The sequence below is a fragment of the Hirundo rustica genome, chromosome 2, assembly GCF_015227805.2.
Source record: "Hirundo rustica isolate bHirRus1 chromosome 2, bHirRus1.pri.v3, whole genome shotgun sequence".
Taxonomy (NCBI): domain Eukaryota; kingdom Metazoa; phylum Chordata; class Aves; order Passeriformes; family Hirundinidae; genus Hirundo; species Hirundo rustica.
Genome location: NC_053451.1, coordinates 110,561,228 through 110,587,728, shown reverse-complemented (window position 1 = coordinate 110,587,728; position 26,501 = coordinate 110,561,228). Strand labels below are relative to the sequence as shown.

At 41.1% G+C, this 26,501-nt stretch overlaps 1 protein-coding gene across 1 annotated transcript; it reads right to left on the bottom strand.

The window, feature by feature from the left end:
- Positions 1-19,772, bottom strand: LOC120748694 (cytochrome b-245 heavy chain). Its single transcript, XM_040055335.2, has 13 exons — positions 19,702-19,772; positions 17,252-17,347; positions 15,281-15,391; positions 11,907-11,991; positions 10,815-10,960; positions 9,862-10,052; positions 6,153-6,282; positions 5,161-5,253; positions 3,575-3,828; positions 3,128-3,290; positions 2,163-2,309; positions 881-1,005; positions 1-173 (listed from the first exon to the last, which is right to left on the bottom strand). Exons 1-13 carry the CDS (start codon positions 19,744-19,746, stop codon positions 47-49), a joined length of 1,713 nt encoding a protein of 570 aa, XP_039911269.1. The 5' UTR covers positions 19,747-19,772; the 3' UTR covers positions 1-46.
- Positions 19,773-26,501: the final 6,729 nt, after the last annotated feature.

Genomic DNA, 26,501 nt, shown 5'->3' with positions numbered 1-26,501 from the left:
TTCAGTCTTTAGACTTTGCATTTAATGACTCCCACATGCTTGGGAGTTAGAAATTTTCTTTGTTAAAAATGAAGTGTACTCCTCGTGGATCAGCTTCCGAGTTGCTGATGCTCTGCTTGTTGAGTGTGTCAGCCAGGCCCTCAGGGCCACAGAGGAAAACACCTATTCTGGAGCTGTTAAGAAAATGAAAATATGGTCAGAAACTAGGTATGGAGTAGTTGGATATTCTCCATGTAAATAATTTTTATGTTCTATAGATTTTCCCAATTACAGAGACTGAAGTAGAACTGGACGTCTATCCCCTAAACCTTATAACCCCTTAAAACTTACTGCTGCTTCTAAAACAAATGCTGGGCTAAATCTCAGCTCACCCTTCATCAGTGAAGACAGGTTTATTGACCTCACTGAATCAAAGAAATAGAGGTTCAAAGAACTTACAGCACAAATCCTTGAGAGAACCTATTCTGGTTTTTTCCTGCAAATTTTGGGTGGTTAGCTAAATGTCATCCATATTCACGTTGGGTTTCTAGAGGTAGAGGGTGGTTTTGGAGGTATTTACACACCACCTGATATTCCTATCTATTTCAGCAGGAAGGATAGGATTTGGTTTTTTTCTAGATCTTCTAGTAATTAGACACTCCAAGGAGTATCTTGTGAAAAAGGTATGATATTTTAAAAAATTGTAGGTCAAAATTGATTTGGTCGAGATCATAGATCATGTCCCTGGCTGAATAAAGAAGAGAAGATACCTGGAGATAGATAGGTAGGGAAAAAAAGCCTCTCAAACTTTATCAGCCAAAGGAACAAGATTGTGCTGTATGGTGTGTATGGCCATTAAACAGAGGAAGTCCACAGACACTATAAATTTGCACAGGTTTACCCAGGATGCTTCCCCGCAATCGTTTTGAACTCATTTTCCCAGTTAGGTCTTCCATACAAGGTTTTCTGTTTCAGTCCTGTAATCACATCTTTCTCCTCTTCATGATGCACTGCAAAGTGAGTGGCCTGTGGGAAATGAAAGACAGAGGACAGTTAAATACAGCAGCATCGTGTTCTGGTTAAAAAATAACAACGTCAATACTGACTGCATTATTTCCCTGATGAGATTATGGAATTTTCCGTGCTTTGCAAGGAAAGCTAAGACTGATAAAATCCTGACTATCAGTGTCTACCCCTTCCTTCTCCCCAGAGTTAAAGCTATGAAACATTGAATGCAGCAATCGATTGTAGGTTTTTTTCAAATGAACAGGTTTAGCCTAAGAACTCTAACACAGGACTGCAAATTAAAAAATCCTTTCCCTTCAAATACAGTAACATGACTCTCTTGACCATAATGAAATCTTGCCAGTTTGTTCTCTGGAAGGTTTGATCCATATGAGGAAGCCTTGCCTGTGTAAATTCCAGATAGACAAGATAAGTAAAGCAAGGAAGAGAAGATGTGGTTAAAGGCATAAGTTCAGGCCTTACAGAGTTCTGTAGCCCTTTTACATGAGACAAGAAAAGTTCCAGGTAACTTTATCCCCAAGGAAAAATACGTGGGACTTTTCATCTTTCCTTTCTCATTTTTTGGCATTGCGTATGTGATATCTTCCTTGCTGCTCCCCTCCCTGTCTGTCCAGCGGAGCTAGAGCACTTCAGGCACATGGTGAATTTTGCAATGGTGAGATAAATGTAATATAAAACATAACTAAAAGTGACAGAGTGAGAGCTTTTCCTGACTCAATCCCACATTCTCAAGTGTCTGCTCCTTTGCATCGCCACAAGTCACCTATCAGCACAGGACCTGAGGACTCATGGGTCTGAAATAAATATGCTGCTATTGTTCAAACTTTGTGCATTGGCTTCCCTGGTTCCTAAAGCTCCTAATTTCATGCTTTAGGCAGCATCACCTGTTTTAGAGACTCATACATGGTCAGCTGAGGTTCCTCCTGTGAACAAAGCCTGCTTCCCACAGAGCACAGCCGGAGGAAACCAGAAAGGAAGTGAGTGCACATTAACAGCTGCCCCCATGGAACTTCTGCTGGATAACACCTGCCTGCATTCAAAACCTCCCAGAGCCTGATGAATGCCCAGCGTAAAAGACCATTTGAATAGTGATGAAAACAAATTCTCTAACATCAACCCCTGTTTTATGGCAGTGATATCCTCCACTCTGTGGTTACCTGAGTTTCATCCCAGCCTGTAAGGTAGATGTTATAGCTCAGAAAATCTGCGTTATTCCTCTCCTGCATTTGAGCCTCCAGAGATTGCAAGAGGTCAGCAAACCACTCAAAGGCATGAGTGTCCCTGCAAAGCCAGTAAAAATAAATCTGGAAGAGACAAGAATGAGCTGTCAGGGGACACAGGCACTTATGTTTTCTGGGTTTATTTCTGTTGACAGAGTGAGGATTATAGAGTTCTTGTAAAAAAATGTCCCAAACACTTCAGTAGATGGGTTGGATGGTACTGAAGTATTCAGGAATTTTCATGCTGGGAGGGTTATAAAGCTGAATGACTGACTGCAAGAACAAGGAAATGTCTTCCTATTTCTCTTCCGCATTTTTAGTTTGCAATGTTTCCCCACTTATCTCCTTGTAAAACCATTTGTTAGGACATAAATAAATGATTTAGAGGTGAACTCTCTTTCTGTCTGCTGGCAGGCAAGATAAAGCAGGTAACAAAACCAGTTCTGTTCTCTGAATGTGACCTGCAAAGTGTGACCCCACACCTCTGCACAGGGAGTTTCCAGGCACAGGAGGGGAGAAGAGGATGCTGCCATTGCTCTTGCCCTTATGAAAAGCCTTTCTCTTTGTGCTGAGGGAAGGAATGCAATATCTTCCCAGGCTGTCTTAGTGACTTGAGCTTTGTGTTTCTCAAGTAGATGAACACCATTTCTACTGCAACTGGAAATCTCCAGGGCCACAGTCAGGATTAGCATGTGTGATTAACTTGTAGGCTATTTCTCCTTTCATTATACTTTGCTTTAGATCCTCCTGCTTTCTTCCTGCTAACTTTGAGAGGCAACTGGATGCTTCCTTCTTTAAGGACTCACGAGTGCCTGGAGCCTGATCACCTTTGCGGTGCCTGCTTTGATTTGGGCTCTTGGCCCTTGAACACTTACGGGGGTCTGGGAAAGAGGGCACAATACCTTCTTGAGCTTTAGGTTGGTGGCATCATGGCAGTATTTGTACCAGACAGACTTGAGGACAGATGCAAAGGGAGTGACCCCTATTCCAGCTCCAACCAGCATCACAGTTTCGTAACTGAACACATCCTCACTCGCTGTCCCAAAGGGGCCATCCACAGCTATCCTGGAATTGAAAGTATGCTTATTAAATCAATAATAGATGATTATAAACACCATTTAAAATCTCAGTTAAAAGATATTTGTCTGCTACAGTGCTTATTTGGACTGAATACTAGTCAGCAAAAGGAGAGGTGGAGTTGATAGAAAAAACCTGTAAAGAAGCATCTAAGACCCCACATCTGTGTCACCATTTAAAGTTTTCATCACTGGCGCCATCAAATTGCTCGAGCAAATGTTAAACTGGCATAGGTGTTTGTTGGCTTTACCATGAAGGCTCTTTGTACATACTTGGGCAACTTCCATGCCTCCTGGAATTCCTGTTTATCACACCCACAGGCATTGAACAAGCCCTCTGTCCAGTCTCCTACGATACGGACGTGGATGCTGAAGTAATCCTCTTCTGGAGCAGAAGTCAATGTAAATGGATGCCATTCCAATTTAGAAACTGCTGGACATTTGACAAAAATGTATTGTCCAACCTCCATCTTGAAGCCCTTTTTCATCATCTGGAGCTCAATTGTCTTGAAGGGATGAATGACCACCTACAGTGAGAAGGGGAATGGGAAAAATAAGAAAAAGAAAATGTCTGCCTTCACTGATCACTGACGTATCTCACAGATGTGTTTACAGCCACCATCACTAACATCATCCTCTGCTCTAAGAGCAAGGAAAGCAGGTGAAACTTTCTTCCCAGCAGAACTGAGAGTGAGTAACAGCACCTGACAGGCAGATGAGAGCCTGCAGAGGATGCTGATGTTTTGGTTGAAGTATTTTGCAGTCACTCCAAAAGGGACGGGCTAGGCTGGCACATCTTGTAACACATCACCAGATCTGTGTGTGCACATTGTTAATTCCAGATAGACCTTACCCAGTCGCACAGAGCACAGTGTTAATGGACCCAACTGTAAATGCAAAAACATAGGGCTGTCCTAAAAGTATTGGATAGGTAGTACCACTGGAAATGGATGTTTTCTTGTTTTAGTTGGGAGGGACCTTGGCTATTCTTTAGAAACAATATGCTAGGAACAAAGCCAGTAATTCTGTCACTATAATTTTTAATCATAAAATTGTCTGTCAAAATTGTTTTCATTTTTCAAAAGAGATTTACGAGAGGGAGAATCAAGTCTCTCTGTCTGTTAATTTAGGTATTAACAGTGGTGTTAGGATTGTGAAGGGAATATTCTGCCAACAGGGCACTAAACAGACACCATAGAAATACAGTGTAAAATATCACAGGATATTTTGGTAAAATTACCAAAAGCACATGAATATTTATGAATCTTCTGATGTGTAAGAATCATTATAGAGCATGGTAGAAACACCTAATGTCATCTCCCAAGCCCTGCTACGATTTGGACAGGGTGTGTCCTCAGGATGCAGCACAGTGCCATGTGAGGAAATTACACTGGGAAAGGCCAGGACTGTTTTCATATGTTTGAGCTCAGTGCTGTGCTAATTTGGCTGTCAGGATTTCAGAATCAGTGTTAATATCTCTGCAACCCACCATGGGACTGAAAGCTTGGCATTAGATTTGGATACAGAAAATAAATATGTTCTAACTTCGTTTTCAGGGCTCATTTGGTCTGTGCCTTAAATTAGTCTCAAGTCAGTGGAATTTCTGCACTGTGGAATTTTTCACCCAATGCAAAGAAAAATCTTATTTTTGCCTAAGATTCGGTCCTGTGCCTTAGCTAACCTCCTCCTCTTGCTCACTTGTAGAGGCTACATTTGGGTTTTAGATGTTGGCATCATGACAGCAGTCAGAACATTCCTTCCACTGATAACTTTGGTATGGAGGAGCCTCTGCCTTTGCTGCACCATTTGGAAAAGAAGGTGATGATTTGCCTGGTATTAAATGCAGCGTCAGCACTTACCTTTGTGATGACAACCTTCTGCTGTGACCTCCAAAACCGCACCAGCCGCTCACACAGGTACAGAAACATAGGACCTACCACCCACTTCCATGTCTGTAAGCAGAAGGAAAAAAATGAGATGATGATCACAGAATCATGGAAAGATTTGGGCTGGAATAGATCTTAAAGATCATCTAGTTCCAACCCCCCTGCTTGGACAGGGACACCTTCCACTAGACAAGATGGCAACTTAGATCAAATCAAATCCTGGAAATTCTATAAGCAGAGGTGAAGTTCAAGTAATCTGTGCTCTTTATTAACAAGATTAGGGAATCCTTAAGATATATGTTAGCTTCAAAATTCTGGTTAGAGAGGGAATTTCTTTCTCTGTTGAGTGTTGCAGCTGGCTTTTTAGTTTCTACTAGAATTACAGCAAGGTATTTTCCCATAAGTAATTTTGACTCTGTCTAAAAAAGAATGTAAGGAAGTGAAGTGTGGAGTAAAACTCTTAAAGTATTATTGACTCAGGTCTGTATTACTGCAGGAAAAGATGTGGTTTCTGTTAATAGATCAGTCTGAAATGTGAGAAAAACCCCAGCCTGGTTAGTCAACAAAAGTTGAAGCTTCAAATTCACATTTCCAGGGGTGTTATTTTCTGCTAATGATGAATGTTAATGTTAAACTATTTACTATGAGAATTATAACACTTTCTAAATATCCCCAGGAGCCATTACTCTGCAGTTTACTTTTTGGATAAAAAGTTCTCAGATACCATTTGCTCTTTTGCTTTGTCTGTCAGTTGTGCTTATTTTACAGCACATTGAAAGTGTGTTTTCTGTCTGGAGTCCATTTCTGCTTACAACCCATTGTGTCGAAATCTATCGCTTCATGAAAAGAAAGCTGCCACTGAGGAGTGCTGAGGGTTATATGGCTGGTTTTCTATGCAATTTCAGAAAAAATAGCAAACTGCAAATATTTCCAATTGGATTTGCACACAAGCCAGCTGTTCTTACCATAGGAGGATTCCCTGCAAACTGGGGGATTGGACAAGCCTCACTCTTGCCCCAGTGACTGAAGTTCTTGTGGCAAATCTCTGGGTTATGTTCAGCCAGACTTTCAGCTGTCTGTCCCCGTACAATACGACTGGGAAAAAAGTAAAGAGCATTAAGGCAATGAAATGAAAATTAAAGTATCTGTTCCTTATCGTTGTTCTATTTGTGTACTACTCTATTTATATTGAGTTGTTGACTTCTGCACTGCTACAGCTTTGATACAGCTTTACTGCTCTAATCTATCCACAGTGTTACCATTAAAGAAGTAAAAATGGAGAGGGAATTTTGGGAGATAAAATCCTGATTTCAAGATTAGGTGAGGAACTGGGAGTTATGTTCATTACCACTTCCAGAATGTGGTCACAACTAGAAAGCTTCATTTTTTTCTGAGTTATCCTACTTTTTCCTTCAATTAAAAAAACTACAAAAACCTGATCAAAAGGAAAAAAAAAAAAAAAAAAAAGGCAACCAAAACCCAAGACCTGGAATGGTCTAGTAATCAATTTGCTACTGACTGCTACAGAGATTATTTCTGCTGTTTATTTTAGAAATGTGGAGATCCCTTTCCAACACATGTTCTTCCTTTGGCCCTTCCCCTCCCTTTAATGCTGTGGAGCAGTTGTTCAAGATCTATGAATGAATACAGGTGCTTTTGACACAAGCAGCTATTGCAGCTACAGCAGCTTGCATCAGCCGATTATCTGGCCTCAATTTTCTTGCTTGGTTTGTTTTTTGTTTATTTGTTTGTTGTTGTTGTTTGTTTTAGTATAAAGAATCCTGACTGATCCAGTACTGCTGTATTTCCAGTGGCAGAACTGGTGCAAAGGGGTAATTTCAGTTTTGAGGGGCAAAAGCCTATCCTCTTTCTCTATTTTCTGCGTCTCTCTGGAGTTCTGCCAACCTCAAGATCTTAGTAGAAAAAATTCAGATCAAGATCTGCTGAATTTTCCCTAGAAGCTGTTGGCCTCTGATTAGGCTGTCCGGTTTTATGCCAATGCGATTCTTTGGTATCTTCTCCCCATGACTTATCTTTCTGCTCTTCTAGCTCAGTTTCTGTGGACTAGACTAAATTTCTGATATTTCAAAAAACCCCATGGTGTCTAAGCCATATGCATGCCTAGCTTTATGTACAGGTTTTTCAGAGGATTGTTAGAAAAGCTCTGCACAGTGTTGAGAGATGAGTTAAGTTATTGCTCATAAATATTACTAATGAACCTCTTCTTCATTAAATGTTTGATTAATATCCTGTCTGAAAAAATAAAGGGAAGCAGCGACACTGTCCCAGCAGCATCACGAGTTGCAATTTGCAGGAACATCAGCAGTTACAGTTCACTTCCCCACTAATGACAGTGGGTTCAGCTGAGCCGCCTCTGGGATCAGTTACGGGAAGAGGAGGAGACCATTTCCTCCACTGCCCACCCCATTGCTTAAGGGAAAGAGGGCCTGGGGGTTTTGCCTTGCCCTGTGCTCTGTTCAGGGTTTGACAATGTCAGTACCCTGTAGTACAAGAGGAAGAAAAAGCTTATTTCCTCTTATCAGTCAGTGTAGATGCTCTTTCTAGTATTGTAATTAAGCATTCAGCAGTATAGCCTTATAACTGTTTTTCGGCTGAAGGTTTTCCTTTAACTTCAAAAGAGTGAATTGCACCTCTGTACTCCCTCCTCTTTACATTTACTGTGTTGAGAAATTTGGGATGTTTTTCTGTGACACACAGCTCATGCACAAAAAACCATCAGTGTTTTAGAAGTGCTGTAACAGCTTGCAAGAGACAAGAATTATTGTAGAGTCAAAGCACTAAATCACACAATGGCTTGGGTTGGAAGGGGCCTCAAAGGTCACCCAGTTCCAACCCCTCTGCCATGGGCAGGGACAACTTTCACTGGACCAGGTTGCTCAGAGTCCATTGCGGCCTTGCCTTGAACAATTCCAGGGATGGGACAGCCACAACTTCTCCGGACAACCCGTGCCAGTGCCTCAACACCCTCACAGTAAAGAATTTCTTCCTAATATCTGATCTAAACATACTCTGTCAGTTTGAAGCCATTCCCCCTTGTCTTGTCACTCTGTGCTCTTGTAAACCGTCTCTCTCCATCTTTCTTGAATCCACCCCTTTGACGCAATCAATAACCTTTGGCTGAGCTTTCTGTACCTACAAGGATGTGTGTTTGTGTAGATATACCTGTGACAGCCTTGTCCCCCCTGAGATAAACTGGCATTTATGCCTCTTTCCTAACACGTTGCATTGAGACTGTCAGTTCATACTCGTTCCAGGACATCCATCTTTGCACACTCCAGATGCCTTCCATGAGTGTAACTAGCATGCCTCATATTTCTTAGGGTATTTTCTCTGAACTCAAAATGTCATTATTACCTTGAAGGCCAAATAAGCAAGGTCACTGAGCTCACAGCTGGAAAACATCCTTCCCTCTACAGATGAGAATATTCCTGTGTATATCTGCTTCCAGAGGATAGCTGAACTCCACTGAAAACCACTGCTGCCCAAACTCTTTTGATTCCAGTACAATTAAGATGGTGGGAGTACATTGAATATTGAAGGAAATAAAAATTCAGCTTTTGTAAAATATATGCTCTCCACTGACCTCTAGAAAGGGTAATGCTTGCTTTCTGAGAGCATTGTGTAGTAACTACTGGCAAGTTTGGACATTGTGCCAGTAACTATACAATGTTTGCTGCAGCAAACATGAATCACTTGCTCTTTTCCTTCCACAAGTTTTGCTAAAACGGTTTCCTTGTTATGAAATTTGGAATGGACAAATATGCTGGGGGTGATTCCTACCTGCCTTCTATTTTTGTTCTTCTTGTTTTACTTTCATTTCTGTCTTTTTTTGTGGCACTAATGGACTGTAAGGAAGTGGTTTTGAATAGTCATTTTTGTTGGGCATTTTTAAAGCACACTTTCTATTGCATGTAGGATTTCCTTTAAAATGAACAATGCAGTATAATTAGGTTGATTACCTGAGTATTTTTTTTTATTATTCACCAGTTCTTTTGTTTTATAAAATTGATCTAAAGTTCATTTTTATAAGTGCTAAAATTGTGTTTGTGTAGAGCTAAAACTGTTTCATTAGGCTTTTCAGCTCTTTCAGAAGTAGATATGGAATGAGACAACGGCAGAAAAAAAATGTTTGGCATTTGAAAGTTAGAAAACTTTACAAATGCCTATTTCAAAGTGGAAACAACTAAAAATCTATTCTTAAATGCTGCTGCTATTACAACTTCATCGAAGCCTGAAACATAAATCTATATTACTATCATTTTCATTATCCAAATTAATTCTAGACTCCATGTAATTTTTTATACTGAGATCTCCTTACATGCATGTGTGTGATGCAATTCCTTTCAGGAGAGAAAGGCGAATTAACAACTAGAAACAGAAACCTTGGAAAAGTGCTTTACATTGAAGATATCAGAAGAAGTTGAGTGCCACTGAGCTTAAGTATTCCAAAGTCACTGAAACCTCCTGTGTGTGGATAGCTCGCTGCATATATCAGCGAGAGCCGCTTGACTCTCAGAGCCTCCACTGGCCCATCACTACAATCAAAAACAACTGCTGCTCACTGACAGAAGTCCCCTATAGTCATCTCTGAAGGGGGCTTTAAACAAAGATTCAGTAGTTATCAGATATTCTGTGATAAGTGCAAGTACTCACCCAGCACCGTGGATGACAAGGCCAATAAAGAAGATGACAAAGAGATGGTGGGTGTACCAAAATACTTCGAAATACGACCTCCGGATGGTTTTGGTGGATGAGGTGATGATGAGGATGAGGGCCAGTGTGATGACAACCCCAGTGATGCCAGCCAAGTATGTGAAAGCCACGTAGAGGCCCCCAATGGGATTCTGTGAAGGAATTACACACATTGGTCTAAGGAAGGGGTTGCACCAAGGTAGAGCCAGTCATACCACCACTCACCAAACCCTTGACCTTGTTACAAGTCTTTAAGTCATCTGATGCCAAAATCCCAATTCATTTTTGTTGCACTGCACATTTACCTTTACTAAGGTAATTGGAAGTAGAGAGGAAGGGTTTTCCATGAATTAACACACCAAACATGCTTTCTTACTCTGCCATGGCTCAGCAGGAATGGTTTGGGGAAGGTGAATACATTTACACACTCCTACATCCATATTTCAGGAGATAAATGAAAAACTCTCCTTTCCTCTAGTGTTGCGCAGCCATGGGACTCATAATTCATGCAGAATTTGGATGCTTAATGCTCTTCTGAGGAGGAGAGGAGTCCCTTCTTTTCTTTTTCTCCACTGATGAGAGCTTAAGCCACCCAATTTCAAAACTTTTGCCCTGATTTCTGTGTACCTTTCTGAGTGCCATGTCTAAGTCAGAACACTGTTTTACAGGGTATGTTTTTACATAAAACAGTTTTAAAACTGCTTTGAAATCCTCAGGTGAAAAAGTTTAAAGTACTACTAAAGTTCAGCAACGATATTACTGGCAAATATAGAAGAATGGATTCTACAAGGTTTTTCTGCAAGATGGCCCAAACCCAGACAGTGGAGACCAGAAATAGGCACTCTGCTCAAATGGTCTTACATGATCACCCAAAAAAAGGTGACCATGACCCTTCAGAGCCTGATAGCACTTACCGCAATGGTTTGTCTGAAAAAGTTGACATAGCTTTCACCTGGTTTGTCTCCAAGGCCAGAGAGCGCAGCTGCCAGAGTGCCATTCTCCTCAACACGGGCTTGCACACTCCACTCCACGTTGAATAAGTGTGCAATGGTGTGAATTGCTAGGAGTGACACGAAAGGAATAATCAGCACTGACCACAGTACTCGGTGGTTTTGAGTAACCTTTGAAACTTCCTCACATTTGTCAGCTGCAGCTTAAAAGCTTTGCTGCTCTCGCCCTCTTCATCAAAATTTCAGATCACTGATGTGTTTTACTGTTTAAATTTTACCACCTGAAATTTACATGTTTTGAGTGGGGAGAGGAAAGTAGTAAAGGGGAATTTCCAGTATATTTTTGTTTAACAAGGGTTTTCAACAATTCAAGTAGTAGTACCCAAATATGCGGGAAATGGAAACATGGAATGGTTTAAATTATTTGTCAGGATCATCCTCATCCAGGACTTCTGTAAAACAGCCAAGAGGTGAATCTGGATTTCTTTGAGGTCACATTTGCTGGTGCTGCCTTGTTTTGCAGTTTTGCTAATAATCATTAGTAATATTCTCACTGGTCTGAATGCATCCAAAAGCCTGAACCAGTTGAGGTGTTCACACAAATTCCACTACATGTGAGTAGGGTAAAGTACAAAGGTACAAAGCTTTTCAAAATTTGAAACACCTTCTATAAGCAGATACTTATTTACCTTCAAAACAGGTCCAAGTTTTTTAGATACTTTTAAAAAAATAATTTCTATTATTTGTTCCAGACATGATGAATAAATAAACCTAAACAAGAATTAAATACAACATATCTGGTTCTCAGGGCATTGCTAAACCTCCTTTATTAAACTATCAGAAATGCTGCTGACAGTTCAAAATAAAGGTATTCTTTATTATCTTTTGCTCTCTTGACAGCTGGCACATATCTGGAAACTGATTTAAGTCTTGGGACACACTTGACTCCTTTAATGAAATCAGGTCTCTGGCCATATCCTTAAGAACTTGAATGCCACCTGGATCCCACAAAAAATACACAAGAAAGCAATAACAAAGGAACATTAGAGTACAAACCTGTGTGAAGGGCGATCATCCAGGCCACCATTTTGTGAAAGGTGAGGTTTCTGTCCAGCTGTCGCCTGATACGGGTAGAGCAGCACTTTGGGTTGAAAGAAAAAGGTATTTGAAGACTATTTGTGGTGTCTATCAGTGGCATTGCTAGGAAAAATTTAGAATTCCAAAATATAGACAAAAATATTTCTCCCTGTCTTTCAGAAAAAGGAATTCCAGATTATATTTTAACACATCCCGCTGAAACAAAGTATTTGTTATATAAAGGGATCACAGTCTGCCATGGCAGAGTGGCTGCTTTGGTAGCACCAGGATCCTGTTGTGCTCCACGATCTAGAAACAGGCTGCAAATTTGGGTGTAACTGTCTCAGGGAGCTCCCACCCCACACGTGTTAGTCACCTAACACCTATCATGGCATTCCTTCCCCAAAATACTGCGTTTACTTCCCAGGCATTCATTTACAACTTGGTTTTGGAGTTATCCAAAAAGAAACAGCAAAAATCTCTACAGATACAAACCAAATGAATTATTCTCAAGAAAAACAGAATGATATTTTAATTACTAATGAAAATGGGTTCCTAACAGGCCCATTTGAATGGTGCTACAGTCACTGAGAGTGTTCCTAAAACCTTAAGTCCCTGTAAAGCTGGCATTTGCTGTCTCCACACAGTAGAAGGCATGATTGTCATGTGTTGTATGTTTGCGTTGGGTTTGCTCACTGGAAAAGGGAAGAAAACACTTAGGCGATAAGGGAAGAAAACACTATGTAAACTACCACAAATATTTCCTCACAAGAGGCAAACACTCTGGGGCTGCCACAATGACTTCAGACTATAAAAATGACCTGGAGAAATCGGGACTTTGTGTATCACCTATATTGAGAGACAGTACAAAAAGACCGTAGAGTACAATGCAGCATGGTGAGGCAGTGCTTGACTCCCTTGCAAAAGCCACTTGATCTGTCGGAGAAGTGAAGGCCAAGCAATGGCAGAGGGCTCCAGCTGCCCTCAGTCGTGAGTCTCATTAAGAACAGTGAGTACAGCAATGATGGGAATACAGAACACAACGCAGCTATCATTTCAGTTAAACCAAATAATTTTGTAGCATGTGATTTCTGGGTGGCAGGATGGAGAGGGCAAGATTTTTCAGTACATTCCCATTGAACACTGGGTTTGAACAATCCTTTCCTCTTCTTGACCCCAATGACATCGCTGTTGGGAAGGTCAGTGCTCTTCCAGTAAGTTACTTGACGTTTAAATTATTTTTCTTACAGACCCTCACGGTGGTTACCTGCAGAACATAGCTAATTAGAGACAACAGCACAAGCATAAGCAGCTGTCCCCCTGTGCTAAGGCCACCACAGCACTGCCACTGCCAGAGGCTCACTGGGCCATGTGTTCTGCTCAAGATCTAAAATTACATACTTCCTGAGGCGTAGCTTTACTGCAAAAAAGAAACTGGAGCTAAAAAAGCCACCAGCTGTCTAAGAGCCCTATTCTATGCCCCTCCCTGCCCTCCTTGCTCACCCTCAGAACCCTTTGCTTCCTCATTCCCAGCCATCAGCAGGAGTGTGTGCTGCCAGCAGGCAGCAGGAATGGAACTGTATCTCCCTGCCTGGCACTCACTTCTATGCTGGGTGTAGCCTGAGTGGCTCTGCCACAGTGCCCAAGGCAGAAGGATCAGTCCTTGACTGTGTAGCTTGAATACCAAAGAGGAACCACTTTCCCAAGACCTTGGTTAGAAAAGTTAAGTGATTCATGCTAGGAGAGGAGCAATTCAGGATAAATGGCACACTGTCCCAGCTGGAATATAATTTTCAACACCCAGAATCAGGTTTTGACCTTCCAGTAGTCTCCAGATATATCCCCAGCTCTTTCACAGCTTTGAGCTCAGAAGACCTCTGCCCAGCTCGCTTTCACCTGTGCAATCTCAAAAATGCCTTATATGATCAAGAGCTCGTCATTGTTTTCCAGCTGCATTCATCCATAGCAACATTAATTCTTTCTAAATTTATGTTCATTATTGACTTCTGCAGCCAGAGGATTCAGCTCTGGATTCTGGCTGATATTTGCTGATCTGCCTTAGGGCAGGGCAATAACAACTTTAACCCTACAGCTTTATTTACTATTCTTTTTCCTTTTACAAGAATGGAGGGTGTGGCTGTCTGTTTTGTAGCATCTCAGGATCTGAAGGAATATAGAAAAAGACTGAAAGTCTGACATGTATTTCCAATTTAATATTCCTAAGTGTTATTCCTTAGAAAGGCTAGAGCACTGGCCTTGCTTCTAAATGTAATTTTAGAGTTTAATGTGGCAGGCACATCTCATTTATTCGGCCACACTCATCATGAGAATGTATGTACTAGATGGAAGTACAGCCTGGTTTGACTCTGTTTATTTTCTTATTGCTTCATATCCCACTTTCTTCCCTTGTTAAGGACTCCTGAAACACTGCATCTATTTTATCACTTCCTCTTCTGCTCTGCTTTTTCAGCCCCTGCAAGCTGTCTCATTTGCATTAAAAGATTTGTACTGGGTTTAGAGATGAACAACAGCTTCTGGAAACAGGTTTTGTTGATAGTGTTTATATTAAAAGTGACCAGAAAGCAAGGATCATTATACACTTGGAAGGACAATTCATGAACTTGAGGAGAATATTGCTTTTTCACTGGACCATGGCCTGCATTGTCTGTATTATTTCTGCTGAAATAGCCAGAAATCTAGAGTCAATACTATCATAGGAAGCCTTTCCAGCTGTCACTTAGGATCAGTTGTCCTTTCCTTAGTGTCAGTTCCTCAGTGCTGTGCATAACATTTGCATTTGGGAGCTAGAAAAAAATCAAAAGGCCTATGAATTATTTCTTCTGAGATGGAAATGCAATTCAGACAAGAAAGAATGTAATTTATGAGCCAGCTGAAAAAAACAGTCCCATTCTGAAAGTCTGTAAAAGACTATATATATTTACCTTAAAGACAGAGCATGCAAAGACAGACAGGGGCTAATATTTCCCTCTCCAAGTGGGTGTAGCATCAGGGGCAAACAGTGGACATGTGTCAGCCAACACAAAACCAACAGCTTCTGCCAGCCAAAAGAGGGACTTTGCATCCAGGGCAGGACCATGCCCAGGAGGCAGCTAAAAAGGGAGGGCTCAAAGGAGAGTAATTGAAAGCTCAACTCCCAAGAGATCTCTAGGTACCTCATGGGCATTAGACCTTTTTCTTGCTCACAGCAAAACTCCAAGCTTATTTGCTGCTTATAAGAGGACATCCTCAAAATCTGGTATATTTGGGGAACTTGGATGAAGTTTCTTGGTATATTTGCAAGTCTGTCTAGGTTATTATCTTTCATAAATTTTGAAATTCTTTCTTCATCTTACCGCACTTGATCCTCTGAGGAAGGAGAGCAGGTTTCGACATACTGGAAGCAGAATCAGCATGCAATTGAAATTCAGGCAGGCTGCAGGGGCCCTTGCAAGAGCCAGGGCACGCTGTAATTAGAGAGATTCTGCTATTAAATGCATTACCTAAGACATTATCCAGGGCGTGGATAGGCACAGATTTCATTTCTGTATTGTATCACAACTTGTAAAGAGTGTGAGATCTGGAGTTCACCTTTCCACTGTGAATGTTCAATGGAATCATGTTCTGGTCAAGCCAGAAACACATGTGCAGGCAGAACGCACTCCTACAGACAAACAGACACCTCCTGTTTGCAGTTTTGAATCAATATGGTTGTATAAAAAGCTCCCTGTTACATCTGGCATTTAACAGTCAAAACAGGTGCAAATCTAGGCCATTAGTAGAGTTTTGTGTCCCAAGGTTGCAAAGAATCTGTGGTTTCAGTTGGTGGGGTTATGGTAGGTGAACAGCTTATAAGAGAAGTGGTTTAAGTTCTCTGTCAGTAAAGGAGTCTAAGTAAATTTGTTGCCTCAGCTTTTAGGAATCTGTTTCCTTAACGCTGGTCTTTATCTGAATTATTATGACATTGGTCTGTCACCCTGGTTTTTCTGAGTTTTTTAAAGCCTTTTGATTGTTCATAAGATGGAGTCAGTCTTTTTATCTTCTGTACAATATTAGGAGCATTTTTTGCCTTTTCTCACACATGTAATATAAACAAATCCTTTGTTTTTCATTCCCTGTCCTTTGTTTGCATATTTCTAACCTGAAAACAATTGTAACTGACAGCTGGTCTGGCCATTTGGCTGGGAAACTCCAGAAAAACTCCAGAAGCCAATCCACAGCCAGACCCACAAATGTATAAAAAGTAAGAAATAAACAGGCAGAGGGGCTCTCGGGCTTGGTTCGGCCTCGGGCTCTCTCTGAGAAACATCTCTGCCCTGCAAATCTCTCGTCTCCGTGTGGCTGCTTTGCGATCACAACCGCTCTTATTATATTGGTCTGAGTTATTATTATATGTTGGTCTTTACCTGAATAATTATTATATTATTACCTGTATCTGAATTATTTAAGACTTTTGAACTGTTTGAAGTGAAGGAATAATGACTATATTAATCAAAACGCAATGAAGGGAAGAAAAATAATGTTTTCTCTCCTTGCATGGATTGAGACCTTTTTAGATTTTAGACCACAGCTGTTTGGGGTTACACTGAGCTCTACTTATCCAAACACGAGTCTCTGTGACTTCAAAGGCAACTGCACCATGATTGCAAAGGACAGGATTTGATCCACAAAACAGAAACCGTATGCAGAATGGGTTTTCATGCTTTGTAGAATTAAGCCATGGCTTTGCAAACCTTCAGCAAAATGCTATGCTCTGTAATCTGAAGATTAGTCTGATTTTTATGTCTGTGATCAGGGTTTTAAAGTATGTGAACAAATTAATTTTCCCTGTCAATTGCTCATGACCTGTGGTAGCTTTGGAAGCAAGTTTGTGGTAGGACACATAATGCTGCATTAACCAGTTGGATTAGGTGGAATAGCCCAGGATCCTCATACTCTTGATAAATATATGAATGATGACTGCTTTTCAGAGCCAGCATCTTTATAAATTTTTCATGCTCTCAAAAACTATTGCAAGGAGAAATGACTGCACAACAGTTCAACGGCAATATTTTATTCATCTTTTAAACTAGCCACAATTAATGCCTAATGTAATTACTGGAGCATGATAGTTAACTGAAAAGATCTTTAGAATGGGATCTCTCTACTTTGTGTACCAGCTTTCTGTTCAGAAGCACTGGACATCTGCCTGCATTCAGTTATCTGCTTGCATGTGACTTCTACATGACTCCGCTGCTCCAGCCACTAGATCCAATTTGGATCAACAAAATCTACTCAAAATTGCTGTGTGCTCTGTCTGTGCCAAAGTAAGAATGTCTTGTACTTACGCCAAGGAGCACTCTGGTGTAGAAGAATTTTGGTGGGACATCATACACAAGATAGTACCACCAAAAGAGGAAGACATTTAAGCCCAGCCACACAAGCTGAAAGAGAATTAAACAGGAACTTACAGTTTGTTGTTAGAAATAATCCATCTGGATTTACACAGTGCAGATAACAGTCAGTTATTTCCCTGTGTTCCTGTTTGCACACAGAGCCATACTGCAGAGTATAAAGTTTTCAGTAGGGGTGATAGAAATCTTTCTAGTATAAATAGGCTCTGATGTGTGAACACAGGGTACAGGAGTGGCAATAGACCCAAATACAGCAATGTGCAGCTGAAAGGTTTTCATAGGTGAAGGAGCTTAGGGTTGGCTGTATCAGGACTGTCATATTACAAGTATTTAATTCTGAGTCCAGTTAAATCTCCAAATACCATTGTAGGTTAGGGACTCTTCCAAATGGCAGCTCCACAGACACATTAACCTGTGTGAGAGGAAGACTTGGAAGCTGTGACAAAGAAGCCTGATATTTAAATTTAGATAGCCTATATTACACACAGGGCTGAATTCAAGAAGAGGGTCTGAAATCAGTCTGCAGAGAGTATTCAACACAGGCTCTTTGGTAGCATGTACACTACTCAAAACCAGGCTTCTTTGTAGCTGTACTGCAGAATTTTCTCACTTACACATCCCAAGGTGCAGGTTTTTTAGGGAAAGACATGTTATTAACTCCTAGGCAGCTACAAATCCCTCTGGCAAAAAAGATCATAATGAATCTGGATATTTGCCCTCCGGGAGCTGGTTGGCTGGTTTCCATACCACATCACATATTGAAATAAATCTGTATCACTGCACTCAGTCTAAGTAGTTTTACTATGTGGTGCATGAAAACAAAGAAGAAGTCTGAGAAAGGGGAGAAACCCCAGAAAAAACAACAGTACAGCTCCTCACCACTCCTAACACATACATTTGCTGGTTCTTTGGCTCAAATAACATTGTAAAAACAAACGTGGGATTACTTCAGATCTTGAAAAGATAAATAAATACTGGGAAATGAAGGGATTTCCATCATGATAAGGCAGTAGATAGGAAATCCCCAAGTCCTCATTAAAACACCAAGCACATCTCCAGGTTAAATGCTTAGGATATGTATTAAAAGTGACAGTGGCACACTCTGGCAGCATGTTTCTGTTTTGTTGAGGTAGATCAGTAAGAATTATGTCTGTCCTGTTTCTGCAAAGTACTGGACAACCCTGTGCCTGCTCAGTGTGCAGTAAAGATGCAGAGACCAAAGCAGAACACTTAGGTAAGGTTTCCAGTATTAGTTTCCTTCCCTATTACTCTGACCTTGTTATAACTTTGAGGTTCAAAACCCAATTTCCTTATTTGAGCAAAATAAAGGCCTCTTACTTAATTCTTTTAATATTTCAGTTCTGGTGGGGGATAAAAAAGAAAAGAAAAAGCCAGAATTCACCTCTTGGCAGTTTCAACTTCCTCAAGTCACTGAAGGTGACAGCAAACACAGTCATTCCCTTTCAAAGCACTGAAGTGCCACAGCTATGGGATTATGTTCCTAAATTACAAGGTCATACACAAGTACTGATTGCTCATAAAGAAAAAAGTCTTCTTGGGATAAAGATGCTCACATTTCAGTCAATATGCAAATCCTATGCCTTCTTTTTCTTCCTTTCAATATTTGCATTTTCTAACAACAGGTAGCCCCAATATCTGAACTGCTCTTACATTTTTGTTTTTTATATGGTTTTAATACATGAATGTACATAATATATGTATAGAGTTATACCTTTAGCCCTTGTACCACATGGTGAAATAAAAAAGAAAACAATAGAATATAAACTTAGTTTTCCCCAAGGAGGACTGCCTTGCTTACTCTTCAGCACTTGTAAATGCAACTGGGATTTTCCATACTTTTAAATCTTGCTCAGAATTAATTTAACCTACTTTCGCAGTCCCTCTATGCAAACTGTAAATGATATCAATTCAAATACTAGTTGTCTTAATGAAGGATTCATGAATCTCTGCTCTAAACTCTTGTATCTGACATGAATAAATATTTTATACCATCAAGACGCTGTACTTTCAGTTACATCCACTTCTGCTCATAAAAGTGCAAGAAAGGGCAATTGTTTTAATTGCTTTCTCTGTTGAAGTGCACATAGTTAAGTGAGTTTTAAAGTTATTTGTTTGGCTTAACTAAAGTATTTCAAACAAAGCCAAGTTAATACACGATCATTTATCAGTTGACAATGGAGCCTACAGCAACTGAAATACCAGAGAGCTCCTTAAAAATTATTCCCTTGAAGCATTTCCCTGCATTTGCTGCCCCGGTTTCAGCACAATCAGGTGCATCTTTCACTGGCACAGTGAGAGCTGCTTAGCAGAGCATTCTGTAGAGCTTTTCACTAGACACAAATCACAATAAAAATTGTACTTACAACAACGAAGATGGACAATCCTTCATTCTCCACCCAGTTCCCCATGGCTGCCTGAGATGTGTGTGCACAACAGCCCCTCTCTCTCTGGGACAGCCTCGACGTCTTCTCATGAGGAAGTGAGAGCAAAAGGTTGCAGCACCCTGTTTCCTTTCTCATTCATTTGGGCAATAAGTTAACCATTTAATCATGACCCCAGTTCTGTTTCAAATATGTTTCTACCATCTTTACACACAACGTTTCATAACTCAAATACATATAAACAATTGAAATAGACTTTTACATTGCGATACAAAGGATAAAATAAATTATACAACTGGTCAGGTTTTCTGCTAAAAAATGTATCACCACTTTTATATGACATTTAAAGTTGAGGTGCAACGTAGAAAGCACAGAAGAGTTACCTCTGTCAAGACGTGTCTCTTTTTAATCACCTCAGGACTGAGGTGCAGTTCATGCTGATCTTTGCTGACAAATAATTACTAGTACTATTTCTTTTCCAGTTATTCAATGTCCACGGAAACTTCAAAGTGTAATCTAACATTCTTCTTTGTCTGGTACATTCAAAAACCTGGCTAAATTCCTTCCAAAATTCCTTTCTGTTCTGGCCAAAACTAAGGACATATGTCACTGGATAGTATTTTTTTTTCTTTTTTTTTCATGGTTTTGAATCTTGCAGAATCCCCTTTGATGGCCATCCCAAATGGATCACAGAATTAGAGACTTACAGAATGGTTGGGTTGGAATGAATCAAATTTGGTTCCCAATGAACAGGGAGGCCACCAACTAACTCAGGTGGCTCAGGGCCCTGACTAACCTGACCTTGGATGTTTTCAGGGCTGGGTAACACTTCTAGGGATGCTGGATGTCATCAGAGGGTCTGGTGTCCATATTTTTGTTTATGGAGGTAGCCTCTGGATGTTACACGGCTGGAGTGACTAGGGAAGGAAAGGAGAGGGGCAGTTCTGATTTGTGGGTGTCCATTCTTGCAGAGAAGACAAGGCTTCTCTCCCTGACCAGGAATGGCAGCGTTCTCACTGCCTTTTTCTTCTCCCTAGCTCAGGGTAAGTTACTTGTGCCTTCTCTGGGGTGAGCCAGTGCAGGTATCCAGGATGCCCTGAGCTTCAGCAGCTTTACCTGGCCTGGAAGCTCCTCAGGCACCATAGCCCTGAAACGTGGATTTATTGGCTCAGGAGGTTTCTGGCAGGCTACAAACCCAGAAGGAGTTGATTGTGAATCAGTCACAACAGTTGCAAAGTCTGAGGTCCTTTTGACAGCCTGAACACAGACCATGAAACAGACAATATTTTAGCTGCCTTTAACCTAGAAATTACCAAATGCAGTAGCTGATCTCACTGCCTGAACTCAAGAGAAAGGGCAGAGGTGCTGGGCTTTCCACAGCCGGTGAGTTCTGGTGCTCCCTGATGTTTGTGAGTTTTTTGTGAACTCCAAAAGTGACATGACAAACACAGCAAACTTTGCCTGTTGCTGCAAAAGACGAATTTTAGTGGAAAGGGTACCAAAACCACCCACATATCACCCCTGATTTAATTCTGTTTGTATCATCTTCAAAATGAATGAAACATTTTTGCTGTTTACAAAAATCTGAATGTTTTATACTTTGTACTAATTTTGAAAGTGCATCCTGTACAAGAAAAAACAATGTTGTCAGCTGTGTATTAATTATGTAGGAGTGTAAAACTGAAGTATGGAAAAAATTAAACACTCTCTCACTCTGTTTATAAAATTTGTTTCAAGCCACTTGATTACCCAGAGCATTTTTCACCCTTCTTTGTGCTGAAAAGATCAGTGAACACTGATCCTTTTGCATGACTGTTATTGCAAAAGTATTCATGTCTCAGGGTCCTTCCTTTCCTCCCAGTAATTCTACCTCATTGCTTAGGAATTAATTTAGCTCCTCTCCTGCTCTGCACAATACTGGTCTGTGTATTGCTGCACAAATTTAATGCCAGGTGTTTGCAATAGGCCTAGGGGTTTCACACATCCCTAAAAGGAACAATGAAAAATTCTGCAAGTAAAAACCCCAAAAGAGAGAGTGATGTGAAGAACAGAGTGAGAGATCCAGCTCCTGCTTCTCATGCAGCAGAGGGAAAGCCAAGTAGAGACCTTGATGAACCTGTTTTTTATTTTGTAGCCTGAAGTCTTTATTTTGAATGCTGTGCAACCACTGTTTACCAACCCTCCCTTGATTGGACACCGAAGAGGAAGAAGCAAACAAGGGACTTGTCAAGCTGTCTTCCCTGAAAAGGCTCTTCACACGCAGCCTGAGGCTGTCACGCTGTGTGCTTGCCTTCACTCCAGGGAATGGCATAGTCTGAAACTTCTGCTCTTTCTGTGTCCTCTACAAAATAAATGATTTCAAACTGAGAGAGCAGAAAAGGGGATAGATAGGAGCCAGGGAAAAACATGTTGATGACACTCCAGTAAGGACTGGCAGATCCTTCTAGGTCCTTGCTTTGCAATATAACTCTCAACACAATTCTCTGCTCCAGCATTTCCTCACACTGTCTTTTGCAGTCATCATGAGAGACTCATGTGCTCCATTAAAAAAAAATCCATGTCTGATCCAGATGCTGTTTGCCACACCAGCCTCGGCTTGAAGGCTTGGCTTGAAGTCAAGGCGACAGCACCACCACAAAAGGGGCAACAATGGCTGCACTCTGCTGCTTTATTGGAAGGCAGAGGCACCGTCAGCAACATGTCCTAAGTACAGACAGAAATTTCATTTCATTTCATTTCATTTCATTTCATTTCATTTCATTTCATTTCATTTCATTTCATTAAGCAGTCAGTAGTTTCCAGGAAGAGCTGGACTAAATCTGGGACAGCATAACCTCCCATGTATAAAGGCAGAGGTAAAATTTACCTGCCATTGCACAGGACTGAGGGAGAGGGAGCCCAGATGTCATCCTTTGGGCAGGGCACCAGCTTATGATCTGCTGCCGTGGCTCTGAACACGACCATCATCTCCGCGCGAGACTTCTCTCCCCAGGGCTGCAGATCCGCTTCGTTTACACGCTGCTGGTAGCCCAGGGTAACTTTTCTCTGCCTGGAGAGAGGGACTCCACCTGCGATTTCCCTCTCGAGAAAACATCTGGGCAGATGTGAGCAGAGGGACTGCGGTCTCTCCGGTGCCCGTCCCGCCCGGGTCGGTGGCTCAGCAGCCCCGCGGTGCCACCCGCTGGCAGCTCACGGGGGAAGGAGCTGGAATCCTGCTCAGCCCGTCCCGGACCTTCCCTCCGTGTGCACCTGTCCTCTGCTTTCCTGCTGCATCCCTGTTCAACACCACTCTCCTGCTTTTCCCTCTCTCTTGCAGCGCCGGGCTGTCAAATCGCATTTCTAATAAGCGGCTCCCAGCACAGTCTGGGAAAGGATTTCCAGAGATCATTAGCTCGCTTCCGTTCTTCCTAACAGGATCTGCTGGATCTGTATTACTCCTGACACACTTTTGCATCCCCATTCCACAGCTAGAAATAAAGAAGGTGCCTCCCGGCCTGCTGGAGCTGTGCTGTGGTAGCTCATGCCCATGGTACCAGTGTAACTCCACATCCACAGGAGAATTCCAGCATCCCACTCCATGTTCCAAGGCCAGGAGCAGCCCCCAGGTGTGAACACCTCAGTGCCCAAACCCTGCAACACAGGGTAACATTACAGGTGTTTATAATGCTGCAGTTTGTCCTGTGAAATACAAAGGAGTGCTGTGATAATTCTTTTGCTGATTTTTCTTTCTCAATCCCCAGTGTGGAGGTGTGGGGGTGACCCAGCTCTGTCAGAATGTGACTGTCCACAACCTGATGGACACAGCCTTGGTTTTATGTTCATTTTCAGTAATATCAATAGAGAAAACCCTGAGGACTGATGTCATGTTTAATGGACATGTCTAATCAAGACAACATGATGCAATAAATCATGGCACCAAAGAAGAGGCTTTTGCTTTAGAATTATCCTTCTGCTAGATTACTAAGAGTTCACCCCTGTGTCAAGATTCAGCATGAAGCTTACATGCTGCAAAATCATACCTAAATTGCCTCTTATTATAGAATTACACTGCTCCAGCCACACAATTGCTGGATTTATGTGTTTCCCTTCACTCATTTGTCTTGATAAAGCTTTTTTACTTCTGGATTTTCCCTGATAACTTGGACATGTGCCCGAGACTATCTCACAAACCCCTATCTGGCTTAAGTTACACTCAAGAGAAATTTTGAAGTATCCATCCATCTCTTTGGGAAACTCAGTGAAGACACAAGTGTCACCTAACTTGGTCTTTGAACTGGGATTAATTTCTTCCAGGTTAAATTACCACTGGATGAGTTGTTATTAAAGCCTTTTGTTGCAAGACAATAGTTCATTCTTACACACAAACCCCTCCCTCCTGGCACACATTTTTAGCACTTCCAGAGAAATCACTATGAAAAACAATATTTCAATCAGTGGGTTAGATTAGGGACTACAATTTCCACAACATTATTTATTCATTTGCTTTCTTGTGTTTATGACTTCTTAAGTTTTGATGGCTTAATCATATTCTGCTATTTTCACTGCTCAGGCTTTCATGGGAGCAGCAGTAGTCTGGAGGTATCTCATTTCTTTCTCTGCTGCATTTAGAGATCCTCTCACACAGTTTTCTGCCAAAGCTCGAGAAGCTGTGTCTACCTTGATCAAAATCAGAGCTGTTGACTGCTAATTACAGTGACTTATGACACCTTCTTTCACATTAAGGGACACAATGTCATCTCACTGAGAATTTGCTACCTGGCAGGGAGAGTCTGCCTAATCATACTCCAAACCTGTGTCAGTAATTTTTCACCCCACACAAACACACTCCTACACATGCTAAAATTGCTTTTAGTTTTCTATTACACTAGAACTTCTTTTGAGTGAGTGATGCACTTAAGACTACAAACAGTTTGTTGTTTTCAATTTTAGATCTCTCACTAGTAAATTTTCCCTTTCCCTAGTGATTTTATCCCCCCTTTTCTTGCTTGAAGAGACAACTGCTCACTTGCTGTTGTACCCTGGAAGAACAGTGATGTATGGACTATTAAGACAGCAGCTTAAACATATAAGCCCTTGACTGTAAAAGGACATTACAGGGCAAGAGATTGATAGTAAATGGTTAATGGATTCCTGCTTGGTGCCCTTGGGGGCCTCCATTGCATTTTGGGCCAATGGTAAATTATGGTGAAGAGTCAGCTGTCACTGGCATTTGAGTTGTCTGATGAGTTAATGCTACAGCACTCTGCAGCCTTCCCTGAATTTGCCTTACAATCCATTCTCACGGCACAACACCAACATCCTTGCTGAGGCCCATATTTCATGGCTAGGCAGAAGGAATTTTTCACTTATTACATTCCTTGCCTGTTCCCACCTGTCTCCTGCAAAGTTTTCCCTTTCCCTTTCCTCTGAATCTGAGGAAGCTTGGTTCATTTCTGACCCAGCCAAATCACCATGAACAAGGCCGAGCACAGGCAGTGCCCCAGGTTTCTCCAATCAATTATCTTTTATCTTTCTGTAAAGAACAGACAGTTTTTTTCAGCACATCACATCTTGTCAGCTGATGAAGAAAACGACCAAAGCAGGAACCATCCAGCCACCATGTGGTTCAAAAAAAACCTACCTGGCATTGCATAGTCCATTGTTTTTCTTCCCACATATAAGGAAGGTGGAATTGTGTAAGGAAACTGCACATAAAATGTCGGTGGTAATATTTGTGTTCTGATCATTAGCATTGAAATTGCCTATTTGTGCTCAGATGCAGAATCAGACTAATGTGTATACTACAATACGTATCATACATAAAATATACATAATATTACATATTTCTATATTTCTATGTATTACATATATACAAATACATTTAATATTACATATAATCAAGACTGCTGGTATTAAAGCAGTCAAACAAAAAAGATAGATAATGATGTTTTTTAACATGATGCTACGTCCTGGATCAGGATGACCTTCACAGCTTCTGCCTCACTGTACCTGGATTCCTTTCTGGGGTTTTCACTATGCCTCTCTAAGAGCATCAGTCAAGGCTTACCCTCAATGCAACAGGTTTGTGAGCTGCCAAAAACATTTCCATAGGTTGGCAGTGACTTTTTTTTTTTCTTTTTTTTTTTCCCATAAAATATTTCTCTTTCTCCTCTTAGGTATTTTTTTCTTGTTGTTGCTTCAAAAAATAAGAAGGATGGGAAAGACAACAATAAACACGATGCAGAAAGGTTTAAACACCTAATTATTGTGCTTTTGTAGGGCTCTCTTACTTTCCTTGTAGCTCCAAAGCTGAAGCTACTCCTTTTAGAAAATTCCATTTCCTCTCTAATTTTTTTTTTTTTTTAATGACACCTGGATGCATTTGAGCTGCACTGCCCACCATTATTAAAATATTTTAATATTTAAATACTTTAAATGGCAATGAAATATTGACTCATTCCATGAGTTCAGCTCTTTCCATTGCCAGGAATCTTTGGCTCCAAAAGAGCAGCCTGAGTGAAAAATCTGGCTGAGCATTTCACGGTGCCCTGTTTCTCAATTTCTATTTAAAATGATCCCCATGAAGCAGCAGAGAGGGAGGAGGAGTAGCCAGGACACACATTCTGAAGAATGGAACTGGTGCTGTGAGGGCCAGCTACAGCAGAACTGAAGCAATCACAAGCACCTCTCTTCTGTTTGCAGTCGAGTCCAGCACACAACTCACTCCATTTGCAAGAACTGCAAATCCATGCATAAACACAACAAAATGTAATGCTGGCACCTCATCTGTAAGGTGCTCTGCT